We start from the raw sequence: 25,931 nt of genomic DNA on the forward strand, positions 1-25,931 counted from the left end.
ATACGATCACACACGCACGCATGCACGGTGGGATTCATGAACTCGTGCTGTGATGTTTTGAACAGTTTACTGTTACTTGAGGGCGACGTCCTGATATCCTGTTTGCCACCACGCGGCGGCACTGCTGAGAATGGACTAAACCAATCATCTGCGTCCTCTGACTGACGTCGCCTGAAGCAGCCAATGAGCGCGCAGTTGAGTGAGCCCCGGTCTCCTCGCCAAAGTTTGAATTTCCCAACGAGCCGCATTAGTGAATCTGTTCCAGGAGCGTCGCGCCCAAAGTAAGTGAAGCCGCTTCCTCTCGTTGAACCGCGACTTAACGGTAACACTTGATTTAATGTTTGATCTTCTCACTCGCACATGAACTGGGGATGTCGCTTGCTCACTAACATGTCGTCTTAGTCACTAGAAAACACATTGAACCGCTCGCTCAACGTTACGTCCACACAAAGTCCTGACTGCACGTTCTAATTGTATTTACCATTTACTCCTTTGCATCTATGTGGAATGTACGTATTGTGCTTTATGTTCAGGACCCAGTGAAGACTAGAGACACACCCGTGTGTTTCTGACGGGGTTAATTAAATACACTAACCTGTGGTATTGATTGTTAGCCGACCATTGTCCGTCAGCCACCATTAACTGTGAAGAAGCTAACATAAGCTAACTTCACACAACGTTTCCATTTGAACTCAATGGTAAAGTTCGAAGATAAACTATTTAACCAGCGAAGCGATTCGTTTACGTTAAAGTCTGTAGCACCCGTTCAAGTAGACTTAACACTAGTGTAGTGTTCCTGTTGTTATTATTATTACTATTAACGCATTTAATTAACAGACACTATGGTTTTTAGTAGTTTTTCCTTACTCTTGCTGATGGTTAAGGACAGAGGATGCCACACCCTGTTAAAGCCCTATGAGATGAATTGTAATTTGTGAATATGGGCTATACAAATAAAATTTGATTGATTGATTGATTGATTGATATGGTTTGTTGTGTAAGTGGGTTTATAATTAAAGGAACAAACATGGGTGATCGTGTCTGTGTCTACTGCTGGTGACTCATCCTGCTGTGGCACATGTACAAGAAGGAAAATAGATTGCTGAATTACACTCAGATTCAAAATAATACAATTTCACCTTAACGCTAGACGTCCTCTGGCACTCTCACGCTGGTTGAAGACATGGGGTGAAGCACATACTGGTGTTGATGGGTTGGTGACTGGTTGTTTCTGCTGTTGCACAGTAGTCAGGTCAAAGCTGGATTAGAGATGAATTGGGCAGGACAGATGAGTGATTGTTGTAGCTGTTAGCATCACATCGACGACATCATGCACTCATGAGCTGTACAGATGGATTCGTGCTGTGGCTTTATGGTAAATGTATTAAATAGGTTTAAATCAAAGGACCTGATCAGGCATTATGACGCTGGCTCGAACGCTGTAGCTTTTCACAAATGTATCATAAGTGTGTGAGAGTTTTTTATACACACGTCTGATCACCTTCCACACCATTTTCCATATCACTTTCAACTGCAGTTGGAAATCATACCAGTCCCACCTTTTCCTGTTCTCCTCGGCTCTGTTAAAGCCTTCAGCTCTCTCCAGAATCCATACAACCTCTGCACCAAAGTGTCTGGTGTCCTGTGACCCTCCTATTAATAAATTGATGTCTGTTCAGTCAGGTTGCAAACCATGAGCTGGGCAGTGGAGGAGTGGAAGGATGGACTTCCAGGGAAAGCCCTGCAGAAGATCCGGGAGCTGGAAGTCCAGCTGGATAAACTGAAGAAGGAAAGGAGTCAGAAACAGTTTCAACTGGACTCATTAGAGGCTGCCCTGCAAAAGCAGAAACAAAAGGTCAGTGTTCAAGAGTGAAGGATGAATTCAACATAGTAAACTATTTACGTGCAGATACATACACTGTAGTTAGTCACTTCAGGGAATTACTCATGTAGCAGCCTTACAGAAGTGGAAGGTCTTTCCAAACATCCATCCATTATCTGTTTGTCTCTCTCCAGGTGGACAGTGAACGTACAGAGACCTCTGCTTTGAAAAGAGAGAACCAGGGTTTAGTAGAATCACTGGACTCTCTGGAGAAAGCCCGTCACAAGGTGGTCCATGACTTCGGAATCAAAGAGCAGCAGGTAATTACTCTCTCCCCACTTATTTTTGAAACTATTGTTTTTTGTCTCGTCTCCTCCTGTGTTTGTATCTAACTCACTGATTTGAGACGCAATGATTGGCTGAGAAGCATCACACACCCAACAAGATTTGGCGCCACTACACCAGAGCCATTAAGGGTAGAAAAGCGGTGGATAGAATAGAAATGCTCTGCCAACATTTAACAAGTCATTGTGATTTATCAGAGATTGGTCTGGGTTCGATAGGACCGCAGTCCACTCTCAGAGTAAATCAAAGTATCAGAGTAAATGACCTAGATTCTATTATAACTGTCACACATTATTAGAGAGTTGCAACTACTTTGTTTAATAAAAGGAAAATGAGGCAGAGGATATACACATCTAGAATTAATATGAATTTGTAACTTCCTGTGATAGCTGAATTATGTTCCTGATTTGATTTAGGTCAGCTTACTGGAGGGTCAGCTTATGTCCTCCAGGAAGACCATCGAACGACTGGAGCAGGAGCTCAAGAAGTGAGTTCACTTGTGTCTGTTGAAACAGGGTTTTAAGAGTTACATTTGTGGTTAGATTTAGTCCCTGTGTCATTGTCTTTGAGTTGATGCAAAGATTTCAAACCTTACTCTTGAATGGCCAGTGATGAAGTTTTTCTTATTTACTCAGGTTCAAAAATGACCTGGATCGTTCTCAGCCTGCTGGTTCTTCCTCCATGTCATCATCATCCTCTGAAATGCAGCCTTACACTACTCCACAGAAAAGTTTCTCTACCCCAGCTCCTGTCCCAGCTTACAGACAGCAGGGTACTTCAGTTTGTTCATAATATATCTTTTTATGTATTCAAGTTATTATTTTTTCTTCACCTGTTGTTTCCAGGTTTATGCAGACTGCCTCTGTTAATTTATCTATGTCTGACAGTCAGTTGAAGGTTTTGATGTAAATGTCAGGGATTTGGCGTAATCTATTTTGGACATTGTGACTCTGGAGGAATCTAAGGTTACTGTGATGTTTGAACTGATGTTTGCTCCATAGATAATAGGCTGGAGGAGCTTCAAGAGAAATACAACCAAGAGGTAGAAGAAAGGAAAAGACTGGAGTATGAACTCAAAGTCATGCAGGTCAAAGTGAGTAAATCACTTAACAACATGATGCGTTTGTTTCTTTGTAATTGAAGATGTTAACATCCCTGTTTTCTACTAGTCGTTAAATCCGTCTTCAGTCGGCGTAAGTCACAAGGACATTGCTGCCCGCCAAACTGGATCCTCAATATTCCCATGGCAACAGCAAGATAAGGGCCACGGCCGACAGTCTCTGGATCCAATGGAAACGCCTCTGAAGAGGCGAGCTGCATCCCTTTGGGACACCCTTGAGGAGACACCTATCAAATCCTGCCAGAGAATGAGCTCTTCCATGGCAGTGCAGAGTCCCGGTCGATCCTCACAACAGATGGAGCAGCTGAAGACGCTCAACCAAGGTGAACTGCTTGTTATATTTCCTCAGATCATGTCTTGCCTCTGAAAAATCTATTTGCTCACTTTGAGTTTGACAATCATGGGGAGCAACAAGGATGTAACTTTGTGTTTCTTCATCAGAGCTGCGTGGCCGTGTGTCCGAGCTGGAGAGGAATCTGTCCAATCAGGAGAAGGAAATTCGTGGCCAGGCCTCCAAACTGCAGGAATTGCAAACTCAACTGAACCAGGCCCGCAAAGACCTGACTGAACGGGACAGAGACCTGGCCAAGACTAGTCAAGAGCTGAGTCAATCCACAGACAGACAACAGCAGCTGGAGACCAAGGTAGGCTTGGGTGATTTGCATTATGAATATTTCCAGCTGATATTATCAGTGCATGCTTGTCTGTCAGTTGTATCGGGCAAATATTGTCTAATTTTAGTACCACCACCTCTATGAATAACTATCAATGATCATTGAGTTGATCTACCAAACGACAGGTACATGCATAGGTACATAAACAATGTTTGCACGATAGATGTTTTTGTTTTATGTCTGCTCTTGTTGTAGTAAAGATAGATGAAACGGTAAGCAATGTAAACAACTGGCAAAGTATAATAAAAGGTTGCTTGATTGTTCTTAGTGTTGCTCAGTTGAGCAGAAGCTGAAACAAGTCACGGAGGAGATGAGCTGTCAGAGGCACAACGCTGAAAGCTGCAGACGTGCCCTGGAGCAGAAACTCAAGGACCAAGAACGAGACAGTCAGAAGGTGCAATAATGTGGAGTCTTACCCTCATCAGGCCTTCATTGTTTTAGGTTTAATAAAATATTATGAATAAGTATGTTCTGTTGTATTTTAATCCAAAGGTTTTGTATTTGCTATATTCTGTGTAGGAACTTGCCCAGCTCCAGAACTCCCACACAGCTTTGGATCAGCAGCTGAACCAGACCAGAACAAAGCTCACACAAGAGAACCAACAGTCCAAAAAAGACTACAACATACTGCAGGCTGATTTGGAGAAGGTAACTGTGTCACCTCTCTGCTTTACTTTGCACTTTTCTGCCCTTTCTTCTTCTACTGAACTTTTTTAAATCACAAAACCATTGGTTTTAGACAATGGGCCACTGAATCCCGGAGCACCGGGGACAGAAGCACAGTGACCAGCTAAAAACCCTAACATTTCTACCTTCCTTTCAAGGCAGAGTTCTTTATAACACCTGTAGTTTCCACATTAACTGTTAGTATTAAGTCAGGAAGATAGTTTTCAGGAAGTCAGATCTATCTGTAACACCGCCAATCTCTTTACCCTTCATTACAGGGGGTGTATATGACAGCATGCTGTGTGAGAGTTTACTGGCTAATCACAAAAATCGCCCTTACCCCAGCCCCCTAGCTTGACTGGTCTCTTCCCTTGCTTCTTTATAGATGTCCTTACAGAAGAGTCAGATGGAGAAGGGGGTGGAGGAGCAGAAACAGAAACTGCTGCGGTCGGAGCAGAGCCTCCAGGTCATGCAGACCAAAGAACAGGACATCCGCAAGAACATGGAGGTGGGTGGCTTTGAGTAGAATATTTTCTTACTACAATTCTGTATAGAAATTTCACTAATAAGTCTGCTGATATAGTTTTCCTCTTTAGTTGATGTCTAAACAGCCGTTGGTGGCCAAATACATAAAATGTAAACAATTACCACCAAATATTATATTTTAACCAAAATACAACACAAAAATGTGTTTGTTTTTATTGCAACACTGAAGTATTCTTTTATTATTCTTTAATCTTTGTTTTCTTGCTTGAATCGTCTTCCACCATCACTGTCGTCATCCTTTGCTGTCGCTTCTCTCCACATTTCTCCCTCCCACCAGGAGCTGCAGAGAGAGAAGAACAGTTTGACTGTCCAGTTGGACCAAAGCAGCAGGCGTCTGTCTCAGCTGGAGGAAGAGAAGAAGAGTGGAGACCAGAGCATCAAACGCACCCAGGGACAACTAGATGACCTCAAAGGTAAGTTATGCATTTGGAGTGGCAGTGCCAGTTATTTTGGAGCATGATCTAAAATCATCTCAGTTTTTAACTCGTGTTTTTGCTCCTTAGCGAAATCTGAAGGACAGTTAGAACAGCTGAAGAGACTCGAGACGAAACTGGAGCAGCAGTCTCAGGCTTCAACCCGTGAGCTGGAAAACTCAAAGAAGACTCTTTCTGATGCAGAAACCAAAAATGACAGGTGAAAATAGTCTTCCTACACAAAGGCAGAAAGTTGGTCTTTCATTATTCATCTAGGCTTAATTTGACTTTCTTTTTAATCATTATAAAATATTTTAATCCCACTGTAGACTTCAGAATGAACTGCAGCAACAGAAACAGGAGGCGGAGAAACTGACCAACAGGTTGACAGTTGTGGAGAAGGAGATCCAAGACCTGAAATCCAAACTCTCTTTGAGTCAGAGTGAGTGTAAGGAGGCGCAACAAGAACATCAAGCTCTGCTGGAGTGGAAGAAAGAAAAGGAGGTCTTGATTAATGAAACTGAAGCTGTGCAAAAGGAACTCACTGACAAAATGAACAACTCGGAGAAGTGTCTCATTTCGCTGAAGGAGGCTAATGAAGAACTTAAGGTAAGTTATGAAGTGGTTTCCATCTTTTATCTAGACTTAATATAGAAACATTAATAAAGGAATGATTGACAGTACAAGGAACAGATTAAAAACAGTATTAAACAGAGACAAATTTGTGTCATCAAGAGACAATCATTGTAAAAATTCTTAAAAATTTTTGAGAAATTGTTAAGAATACCATCAATGACAATAATACAAAATATATTTGTAAATGCACTAACATCAACTAATGAATCCAGTTAATTATCCCTCACCCTGAGTATGTTTACTGTCATTATTGTAGAAGCAGCACATGAGTGTTGAGGAGGATAAGGCCGTTTTGTCTGCTCGCATCGATTCCCTGAAGGGTGAACTCCTCAACAAGAGCACAGAGTTGGAGCAGAGAGAGCATGAGAGCAATGAGCTGAAGTCTCAACTCTGTGAGGCTGGACAGAAGCACGCTAAAGATCTGGAGAATGTTGGTGTGCAAGTGGCGCAACTCGAAGCTCAGGTGATTTATTATATTTTCATTGAAAACAGTTTGTAGATTTAAAGATTTTTTTTTAATTATTTGAAAATATTGGATTGGTGTAATTAAAAAAAATCTAAATCCTAATTGGCCTATTTGTATTTTATTTACAGGTCAAAGATCTGGAGATGCGGCTGCAAAAGGAAATGACTCGGGCAGAACAAGCTGAGAAGACGAACCGAGAGCTGCAGGATGAGCATCAGGCAGCCTGTGACCTGGTCCACTCTAAAGAGCAGCTGGTCGAGCTGCGCCAGGCTGAGATCAACCAGCTAAGAGAGCGTCTCGAGCAGTCCACTGCTCAGCAGGAGGAGCAAAACCTCAGGTGAGCGGTGTTTGTTAGTTCATCATTTTGTTATGAATTTTCTTTTTCAATACAACAGACAGCTTTTCTTAATTAATTCAATCTTTCATCAAGGCTTTGTCTGCAACACAAATTCACTAAAGTCAATAGAGTGCAAACAATAAAATATTCAAGGATGCATTATTAATCAATCAAATTTTACTTATATAGCCCATATTCAGAAAAATTCCAATTTTTCTCATAGGAATTAACACTGTCCGACATCCTGTGTCCTTAATCCTCAACAACAGTAAGGGTGAAACTACCCAAAAAGCCCTATTAACAGGGGGGAAATGTAGAAGCCTCAGAGAGAGCCACATGGGAGTGATCTCTCTCCCAGAACAGACAGAAGTGCAAGTGATGCTGCCTGTAGTGGATCATATCAACAAAATAATAATATTTACAACATTGAGTAGAAGAAACATCTTATAACATGGTGTGTCGATCTTTAAAGTATTTATAAATAAGAAAATGTCTGATAGAAATGAAGGGAGTAGCAGTGACAAATGTGATGTTATTATTGCCAGTATTAGTAGTTTATTTGAGTAGCCATATTGTATATCTAAGCAATCTTGTTGTAATCATATTCATCATTAGTGCCGCATCATATTAATCCTTTCCCTATTGTTTTCCTCAGGCTACAATTAGTGGAGCTCGCTTTTTAACATGCATATTTTGGGTCCTATGTATCTTATCTCCACCAGATTGGCAGAAGAGAGGGCAGCGTTGCTGAGGCAGTGTAATGAGAGAGTTTCAGCGAAGGCTGAAGAGTTGGAGGACATGAAGTTTAAGTTTGAAGAGACTATCAAAGAGGTGCAGCTCATCGAAAACCAGGTCTGTTATACTGCACACCAACAAAAAATTATTTAACAGATCAATGATTACAATTTTTTTTATTCAGTTTACTTGTTCTGGTGTTTCCTTTTGAGTTGATAAAACTTTATACAAAATAATTATATGAGTAATATTATATTATGATTAACTGTCTGGAACATAAATAAATGTTGTATTGGCTGATTGTACTTGATGTTTAATAACTACTCCTGACTGTGCTTTTTCTTAATGCTGGGTCTTTTTCCTTACTTTTGTTTCAACCAGTAGAGGTCTAAGATGCATCTTCTATTCATGATTCAGGTCAATTCATCGAAAGAATCCCGTGAGCAACAGGAGCAACTGGTAGTTGAGATCCAAGAACAACTTAAGTTTCTGGCAGCACACGAAGAGGTTCTAAAAAAGATGTTGGATAAAAAATGTGAAGATGTCCAATTGTTGGAAGAGAAGCTAAAGGACCAGCAGGCGCAGGCAGAAGAGAAGGAGAAGCAGCTTAGAGAGGCTGAAGCTCAGATTTCATCTGTTGAGAAACAAAAGGCTGAGCTGGCCAATGCAGCAGAAGAGATGAAAAAAGAGGCAGAGGTATTCAATTAAATGTATTAAATATTTTAAAATTTGTTTGTTATATTATCTGTTATTGTTTTATTATATTTATTCACCAGTTATCTTCAAGTGCACAAATCCATTCTGCTTATCCCAAATCAAGTTGTTTTTACTAGCTAATGTTCAAATATAAATATGAAGCTTAATTCCTTCTATTCTGCTTCCCATTAAGATCCTCCAACATGCTCAGATGGAGAAGATCAACCATCTTATGGAGCAGATATCTTCCTTTGAAGAAAAAGTAGCTGGGAACACAGATGCAGCAGAGAAGCTTCCAGTCTTGAAGATTGAGCTAGATATGATCAACCAATCCAACACTGAACTGAAAAAGTCTCTAGAGGCTCTTGAGAAGAATCACTCATCCACAATTGAAATCAAGACAAACCTAGAGAACACCCTGTCTGAGAAAAGTAAGCAGGTGTTCTCTCTGGAGAAAGAGGTAAAAGAACTGACCGAGAAGATTATTAAAGAGTCAGAGAGTCAAGTTTCAGAGATTGAAAAATTCCTCAACAAAGAGAAGAGCTTGAAAGAGCAGCTCAAAACAGCCAAGCAATCAGTGGCTTCTGCTAAATCAGAATTGAGTGTGTATCGAGTGGAGATAAAGACCATGAAGACGACTCTGTCTGCTGCTTCACGCGGCTTAGAAGACAGAGACGGCACGATAAAGAGTTTGAAAGAGAAGCTGAATAAAGCAGAGGCAGAGCAGCTCAAATCCTCAGATCTACTGAAGGAGAAGATGATCGCCATGAACAAAATCAAGGTTGGTCAATTATTTGTTCTTTTGCCTTTGGTGTCTATAGTCTACCTGCATATAATCTATTCTAAACCATACTCTATTGTGTTTTCTTCTGTGGAATATTTTATCAAATAAAGTATGAGATAGCCCATTGATCAGCCGGTTATTATTGACATCTAGGTACAGCTGGAGATGCTGCAAATGGACCTGGAGGACAACGAGTCAACCATGAACTCGTTTGACAGTCAGGCGGAGGGGTTAAAGGCGACGATAGAGGCACTGGAGGTGCAGCTTGCTCAGAACCAGACCCAGATGACCAATATGGAGGACAGGCTGGAGGACAGCAAAGCCCAGGTAGTCTTACACGCGTCTGTCAAAAATCATTCTGCATCATCTTTACAACCTCCTTTTGCTCTGAGAAAAGCAAATGTCCCTTTTGAAATCTAAATTCAGTTTCTCCTTCAGGTCTCTGTCCTGGAATCCCGCTTAGATGAGGTCCAATCCCAGAACTCTCTGCTGGAGACACAGTATGTCACAGCTAAGGAGGAGCTTTTGGAGAGGAGCTGTGAAATTTCTCGTCTAGAGGAGGACTCTGTCAAGCGAAACCAGCTGGAGGAGAGTGTGGCTGAAGTAGAGACTAAACTCAGTCAGATCACAGAGGAAAATACCAGGTTAGAGACGACTCTCAGGCAGATAAACGAAGACAAAGAGAAGTATCGTAACCAGTTTCTTCAGGAGAAAAACTGTCTTGAAGCTGAACGGAAACAGTTGACAGATGAAAGAAAACTAATCGAGAACGAAATAATAAAAGTAACTGCAGAGAAGAAACAACTAGAAGCCAGTTTAGACAAACTATCTGAGGAACACAAGCAACTAAATTCCAATGTTGAGCAGTTAACAGAAGACAAGCAGCAAACAGAAGCAAAGATCGATAGAGTAGTTGCTGAGAAACTTGAAGCTGAATCAACGGTTGCTCAAGTCACTGAGGAGAAAGCAGAGCTAGTTGTTGCTCTCAGTCTGATAAATGAGGAGAAAACTAAACTCCAAGCTGAACTCAGTGAATTAACTGCTGAGAAGAAGGCTTTGGTTTCCAACTTGACTCAAGTCGTTGAGGAGAAGCTTCAGCTGGAAACGAGCTATAATCGGCTGACTGAAGAGAACATCCAGCAACAGTCCAGTGTGAATCAAGTAACTGAAGAGAAGCTGCAGTTACAAGAAAGCACTCAGAGGCATGAGAATGAGATGGTTTCACTTAAAGAGGAATACGAGTGCATCCAGTACTCGCTCCAGACCTCAGAGCAGGAGCAGCAGAGGCTGAAGGAGCAGCTCGATATGAGGGACATGAAGACTGAGGAGGAGAACAGAGAAAGGTACAGTACATCTTCACTTCGAAGGTCAAATGTGCTTCCAGAATTAAATATATTTATACCAGTGTGTATTAGATGGTTTTGACTGTGTTTTGTACTGTGAATATCAGCTGAAGTTCTGCTTTATCACAGGAGGCTCCAGTTTGAGGCAGAGCAGGCCAGACTGCATGAGAAGCTGGTGGCTTTACAGGAGGAGCTGACCGTGTTCAGACAAAAGTACGAGTCACTGCTGGAGCAGGTGGCACAGCAACACAGCCTCATACAGAAACTCACAGAAACACAGACGCCAGGAGACAACATCAAGCACATCGAGCCGGAGGAGCCAGAAACTGGTGGTGAGTGTAAACCAAAAACTATGAAAATCTGTGCTACTTGAATTTGAATATGTGCAATAATGTGCATTTATCTCTTAACAGTTTCCCTGGAGGAAGCAGCAGGACAGATTCTTGATTCAAGTACAAATACAGAGTCTCCTAATGAAAAGGAGCAGCAGAACTCGATGGTGTTTGGCCTGGATGAGCTTTTCCATGAGTCTGACGATTCTTTCTGGTACAATGAGCTCTGTACTAAGAAAAAATACACAATTATATAATTATGTTATATGCATTTTATTATGTGATCATTAAAACTCAATATCCATTAACTCTTACAGTGAGACAAAGTTGGTCTTCAAGGAGGACGTCACTGAGCAAGAGCTGATCCAGGAACAGATTGAGGGACAGAGGCAGGCAAGTGTGGCTGATGAAGAGGAAATGAGGAGTGAGGAGGAGGAGCAGCCCTTGGATCAGGTATTAGATTATTACTACAACAATCTATTTGTCTTCGCTCATTATGGTGTCATTAGTTAAATATTGGCCTTTCTTGGATTTTTACTAGCTATTGATATTTCTCTTGAATGCTCAACATCCATATAACCCCTTACCTCTCAAAAAATATAATATTAAATCCTGACTGATTTAAGGTGTCACTCCTCATGACCGTTTCATTTTGTCTTCTCTCTCACAGGTTCCTCGTGACAGCAGCTGTCCCGGAGATGTTATTGACAATGAACCTGAAGTTTGTGAAATGTCTCGACCCATTTCCACGACGAAAGAATTGAACTCCTGTGGTGAGAAAATAAAGTGTGCTTTTAACTGCAGTAATAATGATATAATCATGGGATTTCTTGGTCTTACTAACTGATTCACACTGAGCACATACTAAAGAGTCATGATATCTTTTAGCTATTACTGTTGCGTTCAACTTTTCAGGTGCATCTTTAAAAAGGCAAATATCAGCATCACAACTTATTTTTGAATTTTGTTCGTCATTTTAATATTTGAATGTAGTTTGATTTAGACTTTTTATAAAAAATTTCAACAGATTCGTCCCAGGGACAAGATGACATCAGCCCCTATAAGGAAGTGATCACAAAACAAGAAAATGAGCTCCAGACCTTGCGCTCAGAGTGTGACCTCCTGAGCTCTGAACTGACGCTGAGAAAGGAGCTGACATCTGAACTGGAAATCCAAGTTACAAACTTGGAAAAGAAAGTCGATGCAGCGGAGGAGGAGGCACAAGGTGCAGCACATAAACTGAATGCTGCTTTGAAGGAGAAAAAAGATCTTGCTGAGCAGGTAGGGGAAAGAAATTGTACAATGACAAATATCACATACGTGGTAGTGTAACCGTAGTTTTCATTATTTAATATATGTTGTACTTGTGCTATGTGCTCATCTTCAGCTGGTGCAACTGTCAGAGGAGCGAGAGACATTGACTCTACAGTTACAAACATCTAAATGCCAGCTGGCTGATGTTATAGAGATGCTGGAAGGACTGGAAATGGCCAAAGGTAAATCTCTTTTTGCTTATGAGGAAGTCATTTCACAACTCTAGACTGAAACAAGGTGTTACAGTATATGCTCTGAATGTGGTGGTGAATTCAGACTGCTCAAATCGAATGGCATTGCCGGATTTATGAATAAATACACAAGTTGAACAGTTGTACTATGTTCTACAGGTGGATGGGATGAAAAGTTCCTTCAGCAGGAGAGCGAGTTGAAGAGGGTTCGATCTGAGAAAGCAAACCTGGAGCAGCACATCCTGGGCATGGAGTCTGAGCTGGAGACCCTGCAGGAGGAGAGGACCAGACTGAAGGATGAGTTGGAGACGCAGAGGAGGACGTGTTCCGGCATGGAGCAGCAGAGAGAAACACTCCTGACAGAGGTGAGCAGAGCTGAGCAGAGAAATAATGAATATGAAAGGCTCACCAATCAATGAAGGTAACATAAACATTTTAAATCTTATTTTTTCCTCAGACAAGCCAACTCAGATCTGAGCTTGTGTCCTGCTCTGAGGAACGAGATGAGCTGAGCCAGTCTTTGGGGCAATGGCGAGAAAAGGTTGACAGTCTGGAGAAGACGAACTGTGACACCAGGCACTTAATTTCCATCCTGGAGGATGATATCAGAGCGGGGAGGAAGGAGTACGAAGCTCTGCAAGGCAACACGGAGAAACTGAAGACAGAGAGGCAACAGGTAAAACGAAGAGGGGGTTGGTTTGAGTTGAATCTGGGACCTGCTACATGCCACTCCACAAGGCAAGGTTGACTTTTATTTAGATGTAGTGAGTGTTTAGATTTTTAGGCAACTTGAATGGTGAGAGAAATGCCTCCGATTCTATTGGGTTAAGTCAACAGCTCTGAACTTACCTGTGCATTTTAATGTCTGCTTATGGCATATCTAGTACATATAATAGACTGACATTATGACAAATCCCCTAAAATGATGCGAAAGTGTCTTGATTGCCATCTAGTGTCTGATTGCAGTACAGGTCATAAATCCAACCCCTGCGTCAATGGATTGGACATGGGCCAAACCAAAAAGTCAGAGTGCACATCAAATGCATCTTTCTCAGACTCGGTTTCTGACATTTTAGATTTTACTTATCACCTAGATTTTTTTAGTGCTTATTTTTTTCAGTAAGTTTGGTTTGAATTATTTGATATTATAAAAACTGGGTTATGTGTTCAGAATTTACAGCTCCGACTGAATGGTCACTACTCTGCAGACTGTGGCTCAGAATGTGCAAGATGGCTGCATTAGTATCCCGGTTATTTTAACATGTCTGGGTATTGAGAGGAAGTGGAAAAGCTTCATCCATCTTTATTTACAGTCTAGGATCTAGACGTTTAGCTATTCCATTTGTCCCAAATGTCCTGTTATTTATGTTACTGTTTTATTTCTAAATATAAATTAATTGTATTCCACTGAAGCTGTTGGAGAAGATTACGGGGCAGGAGCAGGCGATCTCTCAACAGAGTGGAGAAAGGGTGGACCTTATCGACCATCTTAACAAGATCCAGGAAGACCACACCTCTGCCAATCAAAACACTGAGTCCATGGTCAGCAAGATACAGGTGAGGGTGAAGCTTGGTACTAAGCATGTTATTATATATTGTATTACTAATAGACTATGATGAGGGATTTAAAGAATATGTGAAATATATATATTAGATTCAAGGAACCTAAGGTTTTCAATTTAACTCCTCCTCACTGTTTCTCTCCTATTTCTCTCCCCAAGGCTTTAGAGGGAGAAGTCAGTCGTATTACACAGTCTCTAGAGTCGTCTCTTCTGGAGAAAGGAGAGATTGCCTCTCGTCTGAACTCCACACAAGGTGAGGTCCAGCAGATGAGAACTGGCATTGAAAAGCTTCAGGTCCGCATTGAGTCAGACGAGAGAAAGAAAAAGAAGATGGGAGAGCTGCTCAAAGGTGACCCCTCTGTCTTTGATATAGAATGATATGACCTTCTCAGTTCTGTAGTGTGTTCGCCCTAACGTTACTTTGTATCTTTGTAGCTGCCCAGAGGAAGTCTGACTCACTGCAGGATCGCATTGATGCTCTGGAACGAGAGAAGGAAGATTTAGAGCAAAGTCTGGAGGAAGCATTTCTACAGGTATTCTGTCAAAAAATACAAACAGTAACAGGAACCTATATTTATAAAGTTTTTTTTTTTTAACATGATAAGACACATAGGTGAAGGGGTTTAATGAAATAAATGGTTTGATATATATCATATAAATGGAAATGTTGTGTTTTACACAGGTTGAGACAACCAAAGCCGAGCTGGAGGAGGAGAGAAGAGAGGTACTTTTATATTGTTCTATTCAGATGTGGTGACTTGTGATGCGTTAAATGTGTATCAACTTAGAACTGTAGTAATCTGGTTTCCTCTCCTTTTATCTTTTTTTCTGGTGCTCTTAATCTTCTTTCGATAGTCATTTTCTCTCTTGATTTGTCTCCTTTCATGAACTCTCTGCTGTCTTGTCTTGAACCCTCAATCTTAGGTGGAGGAGGAGAAGAGAAACCTCACCGAGAAACTATCAGATCTCTCAAGCATGCTGGAAAACCTGAGATCTGAGAAAGAACTATTGGAGAGAGAGCTAGAAACCAAAAACAGTGAGATAGAGGAGCTTAAGGCAGCTAAGGAGGAGCTTGAAAGAGGATTGGAGAAGGCGGAAGTGGATAGGAAACAGGAAGAGGAGAGACGGAAATGCATGGTAGAGCTGGAGAAAGGGATGAGAGAGGAGGCAAAGAGGCAAAGCAGACGCGTAGATGACCTCCAGGCGCAGCTGGAAGCCTCTAAGCAGAGAGAGATCTCACTCGAACAAACGAGTGCAGAGACAGAGGGTGAGAAAGATAAGATGCAGTTCCTGTTGGTAGAGATGGAGAAAGAGAGAAATTGCCTCCAGAGTTCTTTGGAGGACGAGCAGACTGAAGGAGAGAGACTCCGCTCCCGGCGAGATGAGTGGCGAAAAGAGAGAGAGGACCTGAGCACCTGTATTGAGACCTTGGAAGAAAAAATTAAAGAGTTGAAAATGTTTATAAAAGCCAAAGAAGAAGAGATGGCAACCCTGGAAAAGGAAAGGGAGGATGAAGTCGATCAGAGACAAGCCTCAGTAAACACCATCTCATCTGTTATGGCAGAGAAAGAACAGATGGACGGAGAAAAGGGACGATTGGTAGAGGAAAAAGAGAAACTGCAGTCTACCTTATTAACAGTGGAAGAAGAGAGAGATAACCTGCGTTGCTCTCTTGAATCTGCAGAAGAGGAGAAACAAAGACTAGAGCAAGACAAGGAGAGAATCATTGATGAGAGAGAAAAGCTTCAATCTCGGCTTTCTTTGATAGAAAATGAGAAACACATTCTGCAACAGACTCTGTCTCCACTCAAGCAAGAGAAGGAACGATTAGAGGAGGAGAAACAGAAGTTAGACGTCGAATTGCAGTCATCCCTTACTTTGATCGAAGTAGAGAAGGAGAAGCTGTGCTCTGCTCTTTCTGCGCTGGAAGAAGAGAAGCAAAGAGCAGAGAGAGAGAGACAGAAACTTGCAGAAGAACAAGAGAGCTTTCAGTCTGCTGTTGCCTCTATGGAAAAAGAGCTGGAAACCCACAACTTGTCCATTGTACAGTTAAATGAGCAGGTACACACATTCATATGTTAAACACTGAACTTATTGTCATTTTACACCAAGAATAATAACGGGTTGCACTGTTCAACCCAACACTCTTGTTTCCCCCACACACGGTCTCAACATATTTCTCTGTGTGCTTCTCCTGGAGGTGTCGGTGCTGACATCCCGGGCTACTCGTCTGTCCAAAGAGAGAGACTCTGCTCAGAGCAAGATGAATCTTTGGATGAAAAACTGCAAACAGCTGGAGCAGGAAAAGCAAATGATGTTAAACAGCTCAGGTACATACATCGCCAACAGTTTCACCAGTTAGTCATCATGCTTAATGGTTAGCCGTTTCCATAAAGTATAGTTGAATAATTCCGTTAACGTTTTTGTTTCAGGAGATGCTAAGAGCTGTGAAGAGGTGCAGCCAGGGAAAAACCCACTAAAGATTGAGCCACAGGACAAAAACAAGGAAGTGGAGGAACTTAAAGCTGCCCTTGATGGAAATAAGAGGGAATTAGAAGTGAGGGCTAAAGAGCTGGAGGAGATCAAGAGTGAGCTGGATGAAGTCAAGACACTCCTGGAGGAGAAGAGCACTGAGGCCGATGAGAGCATGGATAAATACTGCACTCTGATGGTCGAGGTCCACAAACTGGAGGAGACCAACAATGCACTCACAACACGACTCGAGCGGATTACTGCCAGCCAACGTGCTAATGAAGCTAATGCCCACTCCAGCACCGCTGGTAGTACTCGCTGCCGGCGGTCAGTTAGGAAGTCTTCCTCAAAACACGACGAAGAAAAGATGCCCGAGGACATTGAGAACACGGTTCCCTTGACGCCTCAGAGGTCTCCTCAAGGGTCACTCTCAGGGAAGCGGGGTCGCCGTGACGTCGGCGATAAAGACAGCGCCCAGGAGGCCCTGCACAACCTGACAAAGAAGATCAAGGCCAACGCAGTGGCTACACCCAAAGCAAGAAGTGAGAAGGAGGATGAGTTCAGGCCAGAGGGACTTCCTGAGCTGGTGCAGAGAGGTTTGTGTTGGGTGGTTCTCTATTGTAACTACAACTCTTTCACAGGAAGGACTTCTACTGTTAGTTTCCTGTGCTGCTGTATAATACAGAGTCCTAGTTTTAGCAGCCTGACCTGCTCTGCCACATTTCTATAGAAATAGTGTTTATTTGAAATACTCTATACCAGGGGTGTCCAAACTTTTTATCCCGAGGGCCACATATAGAAAAGAATACGAAGGTCTGGGCCACTCACGCCGCCACGCCGCCCTGCCCTGGAGGTGACTGTTGACAGTGGGGGGTGGGGGGGGCGGCGTCGTTCTGAGGGACAGCTGCAATACAGTGGGCCATAGTCCATCACATTATATTTCATTTCGCTGAAGCCTTTATCCAAAGCGACCTACAATAAGTGCATTCAAGGGTACAAACCCAGAAAAACAAGAATCAAGAAAGTACAATTTCTTCAAAAATAGAGAAAAGCTACAAAGTGCTATAATTAAGTACCATTTTTTTTTTCTTTTCTTTTCTTAACATTTTTTTTAGACGGGCCTATTTAAAATGGAAGGCGGGCCGCAGTTTGGACACCCCTGCTTTATGCCTTAGGCCCTTTGATATCTTTTTTTTTTTATTAAAATCTCTAAGGAAGGAATGCAGAAGTGTCTGAGGTTAGCATCAAAAACACAGGAGCAAATACAAAGAAAAATGGAAGCAAAATATTTGTCTTAATAATTTTCACGTGGTTTGAAGTTAGTTGGTAGAACAAAGCTCTGAATTAAAAACATCATATGTCATTTGTGCTCCCTCAGGCTTTGCTGATATTCCCCTGGGAGAGAAGAGTCCATTCATCATGAGGAGAACCACAGTGAAGCGCTGTAGCCCACGACTGGTTGCCAGAAAGACCGGTCCTGTATCTTCACCTGACGGCACGGTAAGCACACGCACACGCACACGCACACACACGTACACGATTGTACAGATTTCTTTGTGAGGATGTTCAGTGAGGACATTCAGTGACATAATGCATTCCCTAACAAAGTGAGGACCAGCAAAAATGTCCTCTCTTTCCTAAAATGTCCTCAAACTTTGTTATATGCTCAAACTGGTCCGCAAAAAGATAGCTGTACAAACACACACAGAGTACTACACTCCCACTGATACATCATCAGTGGCTGAGTGAATAATGTCACCTGAATATAGTTTTACAGACCATGGAATCAGTTCAGCCAAATTTGATCTGTTACCTAATGGGTCTGCAGAATATCCGGACCCCTCACACCTCTAAGTCAGTCAAGGTCAGCTTCCTTATAGTGTCAGGTCGCCTGAAGCAAAGCAGTGATGCATTTAAAGGATGTAGAGGTCTGAGGTCAAAGAGGTCAAGAGGAAATGATTTGTCACAATCACCTGTTAGAGTGAACCCCCGCTGTATGTGTCGAAATTGCTAACAATTGTACTTCCTTCATTCACGAATGTCCCTCTGCCCTACTTTAATGACTTTTCCTATTCTTTTCTTTCTCCACACTCCTCCAGAGTGCGTCTGCAGACAGCTCCAACAGGAAGCGTCTGTCCCTGAGCGGCGAAGAGAAACCAGCGCGTCAATCACTGAGCTCACCGAAGAGCCCCGAGCAGAAAGAGACACAACAAGCAGACAACTGTCATGTTCAGTAGATCAATGTACACACAAACACACACATTCTTGCACTTTGTAAATACATACACACGAATAAATGCACAAAAGATTAACACTCCACGTTTAAATTTCAAAGTAGAGACACTTATTTTAAATGTGTGTTGGTGGAAGTATACTGGGTTTGGGTTTCTGTTGCATTATGTCAGTTCATGTCGTCACATAGATATAAGTACAAGTATGTGTGTTGAATCACTTTGATGCAGCACTGCCACAGCTACACGTCACCTCTTTACAAACTAAATCAAGTGAGGTGAAGACAGGTTTAAAAACATCAAGGTCCTGAAACATAATTTCCCAGAGTGCAAATGAAGCCGCCATTGTTTTGTGATACTCTGAATGTATCTTCATCTTAACCTTGTTCTAGTCTCTTTGTTTATCTTCACCTCCGACTCACTGGTTGTATATTTCTTCTCTTATTTACTGTTCCTGTTTTCTTGGTGTGTGAGGAATGTATTGAAACATGTACATTACAGAACTAATGACCGCTAATGCATCCTGCAGCATATCAGCTAAATACTAATGGCAGCTTAGTTTGTGTAGATGTTCTGCTTTCACTGTTTCATATTTTCTACATATTTTAACTGTTTTAGTCATGACAACAAATCTGCTAAAACAATCAAGTTATGGCATTTTTCTGTTTTTTAAAAGCTTTCAGCATTTTATGTTTTGATTTAGATGTAGATCAATGCTATTGTAAATAGTTGATAAGGCCTCATAGTTCTAAATTACCCTTTTTTTAAACTAAACTTTCTAAGGTTGCACGATCTTTGTCTTGTCTTTATTTTATGAAGTCTGTTACTGTAGACGGGCGGAGAATGCAGTATGTCACCACAGGGTGGAGCAGCTGAGCCATGCTGTTGGGTTAAGGTTTACAGTGCAGAAGTGCAGGGCTGCGTGTGACCTGCTGAGAATAGCAGGCAGGAAACACCAGAAAGAATCTCATTAATCTATCTGTGGGAGATTCACCTCAGAATTTATATCCATCAGATGAAGAAATAGTATGGCTGATGATTCCAGTATATCTAGTTCCCTCACACCACAGCAGAAACTAAGACATTATCAACTGAAAGAAAAGAGAAACCAGGCACAGTATATGCACTAATATATGTTCAGTTTCATGATGATCAGAAAACCAGTTTGGACCTGAAGCATCTGTACTTGAAAACCTTCAACAGATGATAATAGAAGATGCTGATTTGGCTGTTATTGGCTAACCGTTTGAAATTCCTATTTATACTGAGATATTTATTCACCTAAAATACAACTCTGCCCATATTTCTATTAGTTGGATTAAAATGTAAAGAAAAACAGTTGATTGTTTAATTTCAAAAATCGGATTCATAATCTGAACAACCACCTTTTATCTAATTCTTGTCCTGCACAACATCGGCCCACAGTGGCTTCCCTCCACCCAATCGTCTCTCATCTGGTGTCACCACATCACCCAGAGGTGATGTCGGCGAGGTCGATTTTAGATCATTTCAAAGTGCTGCCTAATTAGAACTTTCTCATAAAGCACATAATCAAATATTCTGTAAGAGATGATTGGAAAACAAGCTGATTTCCTCTTGATGGAGCATGGTGGTAATCACATGCTGTTGGTGTTTGGCTTTGAAAGGTCGTCTGGGTTTTAAAGTGACCAGTGACCTGCTGCTCTGCCTCTGCCACAACTTGTAAGATATACACGTAATCTTTCTGAATTGGCAGCAGTCTCACAGTGCACCTTCACACACATTCCTCTGCAACTGCGCTTTAATAATTGTGCAGAAATACAACAGAGACTAATATAAACTTGTTTTAGTTGTAGTGCTCCAAATGTTTTCCTATTTTACTATATAGCTCTAGAATGGAGTACTGGTGCCGTACCAAATTTCCTAAATGTGCTAAATGTTTTTTTCATCAAGATCCATTTATTAGTCTAATGTGATAAAGGAGGGGAAAATCGTGTGCTTTATCCTGGTAGTTGAGTAATTAAGTTTCAAGGTATTTGTTACATGTCATCGCCCCATCTCTCGCTGTGTTTCATTATCAAATGAAGGTTAAAATGCAACAATACTACAGCGCAGTCCTCCGCCAAGGCCCAACAGTTCCCTTATGAGACCACAATTTAAAAAATCAGGGACAATTAATTCAGATTTTTATTTAGATCTGCTCCAAATGACACACTCATAAATATCAGTCCCCTAGACATGTGAAACCTTTTTCATCCAGAATGAATTTTTCTTTGAGAAATCTTTGACTAAAACAGAATTCCTGGATCTGCAACTAAATGCTATGGCTTCTTTCCTGTGTCATGCTTCACACCTTAATAGACTCCGTAGGAAATCCGTTGAGTAGTTTTTACATAATCCTGCTGGAAAAACCTGACCTCCTTGACAGATGTAATGAATGAACAAGACGAATAGGTTATTCATGGATAAGGTGTCCTACATATCCACAGAATGTGTCAGTGCTAACACATGGTAACAGGTGTAAAATGTCAAGAGCCGTCTGGTTTTTCTGGGTGAAGCTCTGCACGTCTGAGGAACACTGATCTGGATCAATAACCATTGACGTTCTCCTCTAGTGTATACACATTCGAATTAGAAGTATTGACATGCACTGACCTTTTGACCTCTTGTTTTCTAAAGACACATTACAATGGGACACAGTGGTGGAGTCGTTTGTCTGTTTCTTGTCAGAGCATCAGAGAAACCTGGGCGGCTGGCTCGTTGAGTCATTCTCTTACATTGGTGTGTCTCTGTGGCTGGCAGTGGGCGAGGTGAGGAAGCAGCAGGGCCTGCTGGGTTATGGGAACAGAGAGGAGTGGACACAGTCACACACCTCGGGGCGGATGCAGTCCTGCTCTGATGTCTCTGGCTGGAGCTGCTAGCGGAAGCCGCAGTGCCAGAACCAACTCTGGCCGACAGCATGGGAAATGAGGAGATGGGTCCACTGAGCTGTGTTATCACTGGCACTAAGACTGATGTGTGTGTCTGTGTGTGTGTGTCTGTAACTGACAGACTGACTGACTGTCGATCCCCCGCTGTATGCATGATTTGTCCCATTCTTTAGTCACCAACCCTGTGTAAGCAGCAGCTCTCAGGGGCAGAGTCACTGGCAGGAAGTGTCAACCAGTTTGTTTGAACAGGACAGAGGCAAAGAGGCGTTTGTGCATTTTAATAATTTTTAAAACTGAGTTATATAACCTGTAATCATACAGAGTCTTCCAACAGTAGTTTTATGACTGACAGGTGTAGAACGAAGGAGTGAAGTACCTATCTACTTAAATTATTAATTAACCAGTAATGAAATCATTTTTTATAACCAGTAAATTGTTTATAAACTTACAAGACTTATTAGGAAGTGATACCGAAACATTTCAGTTGTGCGTCAGGGAGAAAACTGAGCAGGTATTAAAGTCACTCGACAAACCTTTACCTTTTGCAAGGAGGTTATGTTTTCACCCCCATCTGTTTGTTTATTTGTTTGGAGGATTAAGCAAAAACAGCTGAACAGATTAATGTAGTTAACGACGCTCTCATTATTTTTGCATTTCCTCAGGGTTGGAGGATTAGATACTGAGTTAAACTCCAAAGTTTCATATAAAGCACCCTAAATATGTGTTAAACTCTTTCAAACGGTTTCAAACATGTTGTGACACCTTATTTCTGTTAAAAAATCTGTTTTCACAGACTGAGCGGTACTCGCCGTGACTAGCTCATTTAAAATGGGTGGAATGCCCCTTTAAAAACATAATTTTATCACATGCATGCCCAACAAAATCTACAAAGAAGCATGGCAAACAACCACTGTCTGTCTGTCTGTCTGTCGGCCTGTCAGTCTGTCTGTCCGTCTGTCAGCCTACTTGTCTGTCTGTCTGTCTGTCTGTCTGTGTGCCTGCCTGTCTGCCTGTCTGTCTGTCTGTCTGTCTGTCCGTCTGTCAGCCTACTTGTCTGTCTGTCGGCCTGTCAGTCTGTCTGTCTTTCTGTCTGTCTGTCTGTCTGTCCGTCTGTCCGTCTGTCAGCCTACTTGTCTGTCTGTCTGTCTGTCTGTCTCTCTGCCTTTCCGTCTGTCTAACTGCCTGCCTGCCTCCTGCTTTGATAACTTTCCCTCACGCATCAGAAGAGCAGCTGCCACTGACCCGTCACACTCATCAGACCACTCTCTCGTCCAGGATGTTTCAACACAGCGGCTGTAACATGTGTGAGTGATGAAAACCTACTGATTAATATGCACCTCATTTTACACCCACTGAAAATATTTCTGTTCAACTTTTCATATTCAAAAAACTCTGTGTGAGAAAACACGTCCAACACATGTTTTAAAATGAAAAACTAGATGTTGTCTATGATTTAAAATCTCCATGAGAACAAATGGACACAGTGCAACAGGAGCTTTTAGCAGGTCATGTTTCAATCAAATGAAATTTAAAACTCTGAAAAACCCAAAAACTTTGGAGACACACTAGGAGAAAAAGTATTTTTCTGTGATGCCTCTATGGACAATTATTTAAGTGGAATAAATGATGTATGACGTAATTCAACAACTCTATGACACTTACTCTTGTTCTGGAGACAGAAGCAACAGAATGACACCACAGACTGTGAAAGAATTGAAATCAGTTTAATCTCAAGTCATATATTTTACAAAAGTCTTTGTTAGGTTGTGTTTAGATTTGATACAGACATTATTATTATTATTATAACAACTTGATCTCCAAGAATTACACCAGTGTAGAAACATATAGTGTACCGTTTATAAAAATACACCCTTTTCACAATCATAAAAGTCATAAAAGCATTTACATATCTGACACGTTAGCAGAAAGTCTTAGAGTTAGTTTCATTTTAGCACAGCTAAAAAGATGATTGTGTAAAAACGTCACAAACTAAACAGCCCGAGGCAAAGTCAGAGCAACCAGCCACTACCCAGTGTAACGCCACTACTGTTTCCATTCAGTGTTAATGTTGAACCACGGCCTCAGAGTTAATGCTACTGCTATAGTAATAGTCAACACACAACAGGATATCAGTTCAGGTTTGAGGACCAGTGGGAATCTGATTGACTGGTTTAGATCATCCAGAAGAATCAATATCAACTTTCACAGTAATAAGAGATCAACTTATCCATACTGCAGAGGATTCATGAAGCAAGTTTTCTGCTTCAGGGATATTTAGCTCCTTTCTCTATTTTTATTTGTCGTTACATCACTAGCTGAATTAAAAACTCTTTATAATATATATTGGTTTCACGCTCCCTGTGTGTGTGCGTATGCGTGTGTGTGCGTGTGTGTGTGTGTGTGTTTGTGTGTGTGTGTGTGTGTGTGTGTATGTGTGTATTAAAGCATGTTCTCAGCCCTAATGTCACATAACAACATCTGAATGGACTGATTCTCTGTGGAACCGGCAGCATGTTGTTATGGTCAAAGACTGACTCTCAAATCAAAGTGCATTTTCCACGGCAGGCATACACACACAGAGGAAAGCCCTCAGTGTGTGTTTGTGTGTGTGTGTGTGTGTGTGAAAGCTGGGCATTACAACTTTATTTATTCTTGCAATGTAACAATGAAACTTTCATGACTTGTCCACATCTGTGAATCCTCACATCAAACCATGATATCTCGACAACATGCAACATTTTCTAGGGCACCAAAAGGTTTGGCAGCTGACGGTTCAATGCTGTGAATCTCTGGCAGTACCACTCAGACATGGTGAAGCAGCTTTGAGTTGGTCAGTTGTAATACTCACGTTCATTATATAATCATAAATTATAAAAAATCGCTGCAGTTTCCACAAACATTTCTCCTTTGATTCACAAAGGACAAACAGTGAGGTCTTCAGCAGTGGGAGCCAGGCCTCTGTGTGCAGGGCCCCCTCATCATCAGCTGAGCCGGTGGACGCCCCACATTCCGAGGCCTAAATCTTCCTGTATCGACTGTGGGTTCGATTCCGACCCGTCACTTTGCCATCTACTGTCCTCATTTCATTCTTACCGTCATGTCAATAAATGTGAAAAAAATATGTTTGATAAGTAATATGTCTGCAACTCACTGCTCGATCAAATGTTAGATGAGTATGATCACATGTGGATCCAGGCCAGTAGAGCATGAGTGTGTATAAACAGTTTATCATATATCATATGAGAGACACATTCAACGCTGCAAATAAACCCTTTAGTTTAGTTCAGTCAGTGGTCCACCTCACAGTGTGTTGTGCTGGGCCTTGTAGGCAAAGGAAAGAGTTTAAGGCACAACGATGGTTCAACAAATCTCCTCCCAGAGCCGATCAGAGCTTTAAGTTCTTTTAAATCTACATCCAGAGTCAGAGAGAGACAATCTGAGCACCTCAAACTACGTGCACCATCCGCGTCTTCTCAGAAACTGAGAAGTTAGTGGTTAATCGTGTTTACGTAAGGATGCCGTCAAATCCAAAACATTAAGACGACAACATTATACAAAAACATCTACAGACTCTTGTCATTATTGGCTGTTATCGAATGTGACCCCCCCCCCCCCACCACCACTCAGGAACTGACTAGAACTCTAAAGTTAGTCAACAGCAGGGGTGAAAAGTGGGGAGAAAGTTTAACATCGAAGTAAAGATAATATTTGGCATTCAGTTACTGCAAAAAGTAACCACTTGTACTTCAAGGCGGGGGCAATTTAAAAATCTGTAGATTGGAATATTTACCAACAAACTATAGAAAGAAAAAAATCTAGCTCTTGTCTCTGTTACCAACCAGTAAGAGCAAGTAAAGCCTAATTAACTGCACCTCTCGATAAAACAGTCAGAGTGATGATCAGGAAAAAGCTTCAGATTAAAAGACATGTTCATTTGATTCAGATTATTTCAGATGCTACTATTGGAATTAACGTTGATGATCTGAATTTAGTCCGGGACCTTAACTGCATGTCACCTCAAAATGTAATGATTGCTGCTATACAGTCAAACATCCAAAAAGTAAAATTAAATAAATGTAAGTAGGTTGTCAAGCCTTGTTGTATAAAACTAACCCTAGACAATCTACTGACCATTCTACACTAGGTCACCATATACAGTTAATAGCAGGTTTTAACCACTGTTGTTCTTCCAAGAGACTGAGTTTTCAACGAGGTCAACTCTTTCAAAGTTCTTCTCGCTCTTTGTCTCTGTGTAGGAACGAGGATGATGAGGTGGGGAAAGTGTCCCGTGGTCAGAAATCCACTGCAGGGTTATTGAGCTTCACTCCAGCCAGGTC

The 25,931-nt window shown here is 41.6% G+C and overlaps 1 protein-coding gene across 3 annotated transcripts; it reads left to right on the top strand.

The window, feature by feature from the left end:
• The first annotated feature begins 213 nt into the window (after positions 1 to 213).
• cenpf (centromere protein F) lies at positions 214 to 19,474 on the top strand. 3 transcript variants are annotated; one of them, XM_053423114.1, is made up of 38 exons: positions 214 to 281; positions 1,680 to 1,855; positions 2,017 to 2,142; positions 2,584 to 2,654; positions 2,803 to 2,939; positions 3,169 to 3,260; positions 3,337 to 3,610; positions 3,729 to 3,931; positions 4,230 to 4,355; positions 4,481 to 4,609; positions 5,013 to 5,135; positions 5,451 to 5,586; positions 5,677 to 5,806; positions 5,916 to 6,195; positions 6,479 to 6,685; positions 6,817 to 7,025; positions 7,748 to 7,877; positions 8,178 to 8,456; positions 8,650 to 9,237; positions 9,394 to 9,567; positions 9,679 to 10,583; positions 10,713 to 10,915; positions 10,997 to 11,129; positions 11,233 to 11,368; positions 11,586 to 11,688; positions 11,943 to 12,196; positions 12,303 to 12,411; positions 12,580 to 12,785; positions 12,878 to 13,096; positions 13,834 to 13,977; positions 14,142 to 14,331; positions 14,418 to 14,515; positions 14,665 to 14,706; positions 14,907 to 16,043; positions 16,183 to 16,312; positions 16,415 to 17,050; positions 17,833 to 17,954; positions 18,554 to 19,474. In XM_053423114.1, the coding sequence occupies exons 2-38, from the start codon at positions 1,694 to 1,696 to the stop codon at positions 18,689 to 18,691; spliced, it is 8,481 nt and encodes a 2,826-aa protein (XP_053279089.1). In that variant the 5' UTR covers positions 214 to 281; positions 1,680 to 1,693; the 3' UTR covers positions 18,692 to 19,474. The 3 variants fall into 3 exon arrangements, with proteins under 3 accessions (XP_053279089.1, XP_053279097.1, XP_053279104.1); XM_053423122.1 differs by having other exon boundaries at positions 233 to 281; positions 1,684 to 1,855; XM_053423129.1 differs by having other exon boundaries at positions 265 to 322; positions 1,684 to 1,855.
• Positions 19,475 to 25,931: the final 6,457 nt, after the last annotated feature.

Source organism: Pleuronectes platessa, chromosome 1 (genome assembly GCF_947347685.1).
Source record: "Pleuronectes platessa chromosome 1, fPlePla1.1, whole genome shotgun sequence".
Lineage (NCBI taxonomy): Eukaryota > Metazoa > Chordata > Actinopteri > Pleuronectiformes > Pleuronectidae > Pleuronectes > Pleuronectes platessa.